This window comes from Muscardinus avellanarius (assembly GCF_963383645.1).
Source record: "Muscardinus avellanarius genome assembly, chromosome: X".
Classification (NCBI taxonomy): domain Eukaryota; kingdom Metazoa; phylum Chordata; class Mammalia; order Rodentia; family Gliridae; genus Muscardinus; species Muscardinus avellanarius.
Genome location: NC_137792.1, coordinates 64,087,235 through 64,096,529, shown reverse-complemented (window position 1 = coordinate 64,096,529; position 9,295 = coordinate 64,087,235). Strand labels below are relative to the sequence as shown.

Genomic DNA, 9,295 nt, shown 5'->3' with positions numbered 1-9,295 from the left:
TTGTAATCCTCCTGGCTCAGCCTCCCAAGTGCTGGGATTATAAGCATGCACCACTACTCCCAGCTTGATTTTTTTTTTTTTTATTGGAAGTTGAACTCAAAGACATTCTTAGGAGAACTGGCAATAGCCAACCACATTTTTATTTGTGCAATGTAAGTATTCATTATAGTGAGGTTCAGAGTGACAGAAATATACATGCACACATAGTAGCTTTATTTTTAATAGTTAAAATTGATAGAAAAAATGAGGCATTATGGAATTTTCTCTGGTAAAAGAAGTATTTTAAAAGTTAATTGATATTTTGTTACAAGTGTGTATACAGGAATATGTTGGTGTCAGCTTTTACCAGTTTGGAAATCCAATTATGTGCATCTCTTTTACTGTCATTACATCAGTAGTTGGAAGTAAGCCATGAGGGGAATGTCTTTGTTATGGAAATTGGCAATGCTACTTATGGCTGTAGTTTTCAGAGCTGATGGACTAGTTCATCATTGGACTGCATAAAGTTGTAAAGAGTTTATCAATCTGTTCACTTCAAGTATCTGAGGTTGAATATATAGTTTGTTTACTAATCCCTAAATGTTTAAATCTGTTATATCTTAAATTTACTAATTATATCTTTGACTTTTGTTCTTACATAGTTCATTGCTGAGCAAATTTTAAAGTTGTTTTAATCCAGCATTATGTTTTGTTCATGAACAAAAATTATAATTTATTTTAAGTTATGTTTTTTCTTTATTGTATACATAGGTGTATGTGTAGTACACTTTCTGTTTCTTTCAGGTTGATCAGGGAATTGTCTAAACTTTTTTTTTACATGCAATACTTTTATTTTAGACATGCAAGAAACGTTATTTCAGAGTCTACTAATTTAAAGCAAGCAGCTGTATACAGATAACAAAAGCGACATTTTGTTACAGCTCAGCACACAGCATCCAAAGCAAATAGGCAGGAGACAATGCATATTTATGCAGCATTAAAACCAGATGAACAACATATTGCAGGGCAGGGGGAGGATGGAGGGGAAAATGGAAATGAAAGACCAATGTTTCCCAATGCTTCAAATGTACATTACAGCAAGAATGGTAAGAATGGAAGGAACCAAACTCTATAGCTGCCTAATATTATGTCTGCTCCAAATACATTTCCTTAGGTCTTCTTTCAGGGTAAACCAGTTAGAGTATCTTCTCAAGTTCCTGTTTAATGACAACTTACTTAACTAAGGCTTTAAACTCTCTATATATAAAGAATTACTTGGCGCCTTTCCTTTTATAATAAAATGTGCTACAAGTGTTATTAAAACATATACAGTAGTGATAAATGTTAAAGGTTTTAGTATTCAGAAGTATATGGTCAGTTAACAAAACACTATTTAAATGAAGACTATATTAGAAAACTTTAGTAAAATATAAACATTTAGATTTGAAGCTTAGAATTTATGGTTTTTGAACTATATAAGTCAACTCAGTATCAATACTTAGAAAAGGCTATTACTGAGCAACGGATATTGTAGAAGAGACTTCTGGCATAATGTTTTAATAATCCTTAAAAGGACTGTTCAATATGATATAGCACAAATGCAATTCAATAAAATGGCATTATAAAGTTTCTCAAAAAGTGACTGTTTTAACTTTAAATATCTTAACAGTGCAGATTAATTTTACTTTTGGATATTATTTCCATATACTTTTATGTGATATATTAGAATGTATTAAAATTCATATAGACTATAATATAATCATACTACAAGTTTTTTTTATCTTTTAAAAATTGAAGACCAAAACATACTCAATAGAGTGGCACTACTTATTCTGACAGAGCACTTCAGGTATATTTCCTTTGGTAAACAATATTGATTGTCATGCTTTCCTCTCCTAAGATTAACTGAAGATGGCTCATTAATGCTTACACAATTGTTTAAGATAAAATACTCTCAAAACTTTCACAGGCCATATTTTGTCAAAAGAAATTAAATCAGTTGTGAACAGAAATAAGTCATATCAAGGTCATATATAAAATGAAATAAAACAGGAAAGAGGAATATAAACAGGAAAAATACAATTGTAAAGGTACTGGTTCTGATGATCTATTATTTACAAGATAATGAGTCACCAAGCTGAGGATATTTTCTTTCATAAGTATATCAGCTCTCTATTCCTCTGTGAAATTCTGCATATTCGATGAGCAGTCATTTAGTACACAGGGACATTAAAATATTCATGACGTGGCTATAAAAGAAATGTATATATTCTTACACACAGTATAAAAACTGATAGAGACACAAAGCAGATTTCTAGAATGTTTAGTTGTCAGTTAAGTTGACTAAAACAAGATTTTGTTCTTTGGTTTATCCCTGAACATTTAACTTTTTAAACAATGCCCAGGTGTTCTGACTCATCTTTAATGACTTTGCAGTATGCAATTGTAAACAAAATGATGACTGACATCCTACAAAATCGTAAAGCACTGCATTTATTAATACTCTGAAAAGGGTTTTGGTGTTAGTCACTTGGTCAATGCTGAGTTAACTGAAAATTCAATTCGAATCCTTCCTTCCATCAGTGTCTTAAGTGCATCAGGATTTTGTTATACAAAGTAGAGATCCCAGAGGAAAATCTTCCCCAAGAAAAAGGGAAAATCAGTCACCCTTATGGTTTCTTCAAGTAGTAAGAAAAGCTTTTAACTTAGCTACAAAGCCCAGAAAATCCAAAAATCCAAAATCTCAAATCTTTGAGACTGAGGATATTAATTATAAAAATCTCTCAAAATAGATTTTTAAAAACTCTCCAGAAATATTTGTTTTATGTCTATGCCTACAAACTTATGTAACAATAAGGGAAAAAAAAGGTAACCTGAGGTAAGGTCTTGGACTGACCCTACAGTGTCCCAGGTGAATTTCTTGGGCCTCCAAAATTCCCTAAATTAGAAGCAAAATTCTGCACATATTTTTCCAGGGAGAGGGTCCATCAGCCTTGACTTGCAAGTTGATTATACCTCCACCATAAGGCTATGACTTGAAAGAGGTTAAAACTGCTTATTTGAGTGTTTTGAAAGTATCCTCGTTTTAATATTTTTTCAAGTTAGAACTCTGAAATATTAGGCTACAAAGGCATGTAAACTGTCCCTTCTCCAAAAAAGTAATAGATTCCTAAACTTTTATAACCATTAAATACAAACGTATCTGAGAAAAAAAGCAAGTTATATTTTAATGCTTAGATTATTTCTAAACATTTTAAAGAGATAGCTGCCCCCCTCTCTTCCACTCAGAATATAGTGGAATAAAACAGCAATCTATTAAAACAATAGTGTTAATAATAAATTAAGCCCCAAATGCTTCATTTCTTTACAGAAGCTTTTATTTTCATAGGGAAACTCTAATTGTATACTAGTGGCATTAGATTCTCAGTATTTAATGGATACTTTTTTGTCAATGAACCTCTCAACCTATTTCAATATTCTGTGTAAAATTTAATCATAAGCTACCCAATGATGCAAAATTCCCTGCAAAAACAAATAAGTTTAGTGAAATAACTGGGACTGCCCCTTGGGATTAAATATAAGACTTTCTAACTAATGCTAAAATATAAATAACAAACTAAGCAAAATTATAATTATAAACTGAATTAATATCTCCTACTACATTTTGATGCATGTCTGCACTCCAGCAGTATTCTAGTACATACGCTTTCTTACACCCAATAAAACTCTTGCTGTGATACAAAGTCTCTGCTTTCTGGAGAGAGAACAAGAAAAGTTTAAGTCTATCAAAACACCTTTCACTTAAATATCAGTTCTTTGCCTTTATTTTATAGTTTTAAATCATTGTCTCTTTATTTTCTATCATGTAACTTTTTATATCATGGAAAAACCAACTTTGGAGAGTTTTATGTTCATTAAAAGAGAGTGGAGTGAGATCTCGAGGAAAATACATCAAGTGTTGTATACATGTATATTCCCACCACTCTCTACCTCAGTATGGTATACAATTACAATGAACTAATACAATTATATAAAAAGAGAAATGCGCTTTTACAAAAAGGGCTAAGTATGCAGTCATTCCTTCTTAGAGTAGACTTGGAATGAAAACAAAATTTCTACATAAACAATTCTGAAATGTGACTGCTAATCACAAATGATCTTTTGCTACATTTATGAAAAGAAATGATAAGAACCAAACTGATTTTTATAGCCAAAGACCCACATTACTGTAATTAAGCAAGAAACTAGCATCATCCATCAGTTGTGAAGAATATTCTTCATTGGAAGAAACCCCTCTTGATTAGAAAAATATCCTTCAAGAAGGACAAAAACCCTCCTGTAGTAGATCTGCCTGCTCCATTGCTTTAAGGACATTTTTCTTGGAAGTTTCCTGAACTTCCCCTCCCAAAAGAAACTCATCCAAAATAAAATAAGCTTTCTCAAAATTAAAGATGATATCAAGTTCACACACACTGCCAAAATACTTGTCAAGTAATTCCACGTAACGATGAATTATTTCCAGGGTAATTAGTTCATTGTCCTGATCCTCAATAGCACAGCAAAAATACAGACTAGCATATCTTTTGTAAACAATCTTCAGATCTCTCCACTCAAGGAAACTGCACATTTTAGGTTTCCGTGCTAAAACGGTTTGAACAAGTTCTCTTGTGATCTTTTTCTTCTCTTTGTCTGACAGTGGGACATACCATTTTTGCAGCCGAAGCTTTCCCTGACAACTAAAAAGCAACATAAACTGCATGGCAGCCTCGGGCCGCGGACGCGGTGGATCTTGGTCAGAGGCGGAAGCCCCTGTCGCCGGACTGAGGAAGAGAAGCCTTGTTCCTTTTTTTCTATTTTACCCAAGTTATATTTATTCTTATTCTTAATATATTTGAAAGAAATAGGTACTTGTTCTCAAAAGTGATTTGTAAAACTTCCTTGGAACATATTATATCAGTGTTGTGTTTGTGTATGCACATTTGCATGCACATGCATGCATAGGCACAGAAATATATTTTATTTAAACAATGTGCTATGATTAGAAAACATTTAAGCAAAGTAGTGCTGCCATTAATATTACTACAATATTAAAACATGGCAATTGCAGATCTTTAATTTTGATGTTTTAAAAAAGATTAAACTCAGTATTTTCCAAAAAAAGATTTGAAGTTTTTTAAACATAGAACTTTTAACTATATTTGAGCCTTGAAAAACTCACATGATTTTATTGCTTTGCTAAAATTATGTTTGGAATTAGTTTAAACAAGACTTTTTTTTTTTGCAAGTGAATTGGCTATTACTGTTCAAGTTCGAACTAGACTGAAATGAAGACATCTACCATCTTCAAATAAAATTCTTTCAGAAAATAAGTACATATTAAAATGTACCAAGAGAAAATAAACCACTACAAAATATTAAGATTGATAATGGTATTATTTAATAGATTTAACCTTTTCTAGGGCACCAAGCACAGACTAAATGTATGCCATTTTTAATATGTTCCACATAGAAATTAAAAAAAAATAAATTAAAAAAGAGAAGTAGGCTTTATTTACATATTCGAGGCAGGTAACACAATTTAATTATTTATGGAACAGGAGGGCATTTACTTCTGTTGATTTCTACACACAGTATCTTATCTACTTGTTATATTTCACTTAATGTCTTTAAGGATATTAGAGAACTAGACTGCTTTCAGTATTGGTTGACGATGGTAATTTTTGTGGATTTGTACTGAAAAAATGATTTCATCAAGTAGTGTGCTAACTATTGATTTACTGTTTTATTACATAAACTAGAATCTATATTAAGGTACTTGTAAGTTATATAACACTGTGCATGGCGATTAGCTTCCTTGAACCCTTGTTATGGGAATAGGATAGTCATAGTGTTTTAAATGCGATAACATACCAAGTGATCTTTAGTTTCATAACTTAATGGTATTTATATCATTTATATTAAATCCACTAAGTTATTAATTCTTTTGGGATATTGTGCTGATATCTTTTTCTCAGCAAACATTGTTTGAATTTTTTATTTTATTATTTATTTATTTAAATTTTGTGGTACTGGGGATGAAACCCAGGGGCTTTCTACCTCTGAACTACACTCCCAGATCTATTTTGTATTTTATTTGGAAACAGGGTTTCATTAAATTGCTTTGAGCCTGCTCAATCCTCCTGTCTCAGTCTCCCAAGTACTGAGATTACAAGCCTGTGCCAGAAAGCCCACCGTTTTTGAATCATTTCAAATCCTCAGTAAATATCATGTTGTCACATATGCTAAAGATTGTGGGTTATGTGTGGGTTTTTTTTGTTGTTGTTTGTTTGTTTGTTTGTTTTTGGTGGTACTGGAGTTTCTGGAAACCCTTCTACCTCCGGGCTACACTCCCAGACCTATTTTTATATTTTTATTTGGAAACAGGGTCTCTTAAACTAGCGGGGCTGGCTTCGAACCAGTGCGATCTTCCTGCCTCCACCCCCAAGCGCTGAAATTACAAGCCTGCGCCACCATGCCTGGCTTTATTTGTGTTTTGAAGTAAAGTTTATTTTATGGTGAATTTAAAACTTATAAAACTCTGGAGAAAAAAAAAAAAACCTCATGTGCTCTTCACCGTGCTTACCAATTACTGACTCATAGTCATTTATGTTTCATGTAAACTCTTGCCCTTTACCACATTTCCTACTTTGAATTCAAAGACAGAGATTATAGAATTTTTCCACCAGCTTGAGTGGTAAATTAATTTATAAACATTTAAAGTGGATGAAGTAGTTATTCAGCATATAACTATGATCCAAGAGAGAGAATAAGGATGCTTTAGTTGGTATCCATCATTTAATACAAAAATAATAAAATATGTTTCAATTTAATCCGGATCATTATTATCAACAAATTATCTATGAAGGGTATATTTCTCTTGTTTATTTTGCTTCATTTATTTTAGTGCTAGTGAATAAATTCCATTAGTTATATGTAAGAGTCCTGAAAATGTAAGAATTCACAATAGCAATATTATCCTAATCAGAGGCAATATTCTGACTATTCTATATTTTCTATTTTTGCCTCCCTCAAGGCAGGTGTTTAAAGCAGTAGACACTGTATAATGCTTTATAGATAAATTTGACATTATTTCTAAATATAACAGCATATTTTCTTAAAGGTTATTTAAACTTCTCTTGTGTTATACAAGGAAAGGGCAGAGTAATTTTTGTTGTGGCAGGATTCATTGCTTTGGGTGGAACCATTGATTGCATGTTCACCTGAGATTATTACAAATAGAAACTCTGCAAGCATATTTTGGTTTTACTGGTAGGCTGTCTAAGATGCCAACAACCATCTCCTACCAGCACAGAAAATGATATTACTTTATAACTTTAGCAAGATATAAAGACCCCCTACCTCATAGTTATTCTTTGAAACATTTATATTTATATTTATACTCATTCTATAGTTGAATTATTTCTTCAATAAACAGCTATTGAGAAATTACTTTATACTCTATCTTGTTCCAGACAGTGGGTATATATCTATATATTAAATAGCCACAGTTCTACCTTTAAGAATTGCAGAACCTAGTTGTGAAAGCAGTTAGATAACTACAATATTTTGACAAGCTGAGGATGAAACTGACCTTACTGTTATCTAATTTGGACTTAACAGTATAGTGTCCAATTAGTAGTATAATGTTTAATCACCTTGCAGATTGATTTTGAGAAAAATCTACTTCATATAATTAAAACTAAAATGAGACATTGTTAATTAATACTTGACATTTTGTAAAGCAATTTTAAATGCATTAAATCATTGGATCCTCACAGTAACTCATAAAATATGTAAAAATATATTTGTCTCTTTGTTGTCTTTTAAAACAAAACACCTTCAGCCATTTGAACTTGCTGTGTTCCACTTCTCTAATTTTTCTTGTATTCTTTTAAATTAGAATTTCACTAACAACACTCTATAAAATCTCTTAACAAGTCTTGTTTCCAATAATCTCTTTATAGTAAAACCCAATATTTGGTCATCTCACTTTTTCTCTCCTCGTTTTAGTTCGTTTATTTGACTACCAGAAGCCATAACAATGGTTCTATCCCTACATCTTTGACTGTGCCTTCTGTCTCCTTTCCAAGATCCTCTTCATCCCACCCTCTTAAGGTAAGATTTCCCAAGGCTCACTCTAGATTATTTTTCATCTTTATTCAATCTCTACATAAACTAACCCAACTTTGTTATTTTAAGTTTCATGTATATACTCTGAACAACTTTCAACATAGATCTTCAATATAGACTTATCCCATAAAATAAAAATTAAAAAATAATACAACTGTTTGTTGTTAGGTTTATTAAATTTTCATAGGCATTTAATTTAATAGGCATTTAACACACATAAAGCAAAACTCCCTAATTTTGACACCCTCAGATGTGTGAAAAATATTCAGTCTCCTATCTCTATAAATGGCAGCTCTATTTTTATACTTGTTTTAGTAAAAAACTGTAACGATATTGAGATCTCATGTTCACATAAAATTTTCATTTAATTCATTAGCATAATTATCTTTCATTCAGCATTTGTTAATATACTTATTGTGTACTTAATAAGTGTTAAATACTGTTATACATACTGGTAATGAGGCAATACTAAATAAAACAAGTTGTCATCCCATAATTAAGGAAATGGCAATCTATCAAATTTACCATATTCTACTGCATAGAAACAAGTGTCAGGTCCTTTTTATACCCAAGGAGAAGTACAGAAATACCTTAAATGTAAGAGCACTAGTAATAATATTTTTTATAATGTCTGTCTCATTCAGAAATATTAAGTATCTAATGAAATAAGGTGTTATTTTCAAGATAAGCTGTCTTGTACAAAGTTTGATAGATACTCTATAACCCCAAAATTCAAGGATTTATAATAAAAAATTATTTCTCCATTTCTTTCCATGTAGTTGCAGGTCAAACCAACTGGCTGTTTCAAGTATATCTTCATTTCAGGACCCATGCTCCATGGGACAGACAGCATCTGCTCAATTATTCTTTATTTAAAGGAACCAAAATCAAATCAAACCAAAAATACATGACTCTTATGGTTCTGTTCTGATATAGAATACATCACCTTGGCTTATATTTCATATAACAGAGCAAGTGTAATGACCAAATCTGATGGCAGAGGGACAGAAAAATATATTGCTGACACAGCTGAGAACTAGAAATCATGTGGCAAATAATAAAAATGTTCACTTAAAACAATTATTATCTACCACAATTTAGGAAAGTTATCATGAAATCAGTGAATAAAGTAGAAATCATAACTTAT

General features: G+C 31.5%; 1 protein-coding gene across 2 annotated transcripts; it reads right to left on the bottom strand.

Annotated features, from left to right (window-relative positions):
• Positions 1-2,192: 2,192 nt before the first annotated feature.
• Positions 2,193-4,738, bottom strand: LOC308278555 (AP-1 complex subunit sigma-2-like; the record flags this gene model as incomplete). Of its 2 annotated transcripts, none has more annotated exons than XM_080718388.1 (2): positions 2,193-2,228; positions 4,313-4,738. In XM_080718388.1, 2 exons carry the CDS (start codon positions 4,736-4,738, stop codon positions 2,193-2,195), a joined length of 462 nt encoding a protein of 153 aa, XP_080574514.1. The 2 variants fall into 2 exon arrangements, with proteins under 2 accessions (XP_080574514.1, XP_080574515.1); XM_080718389.1 differs by lacking the exon at positions 2,193-2,228 and adding an exon at positions 3,725-3,726 and having other exon boundaries at positions 4,306-4,738.
• Between the last annotated feature and the right edge of the window lie 4,557 nt (positions 4,739-9,295).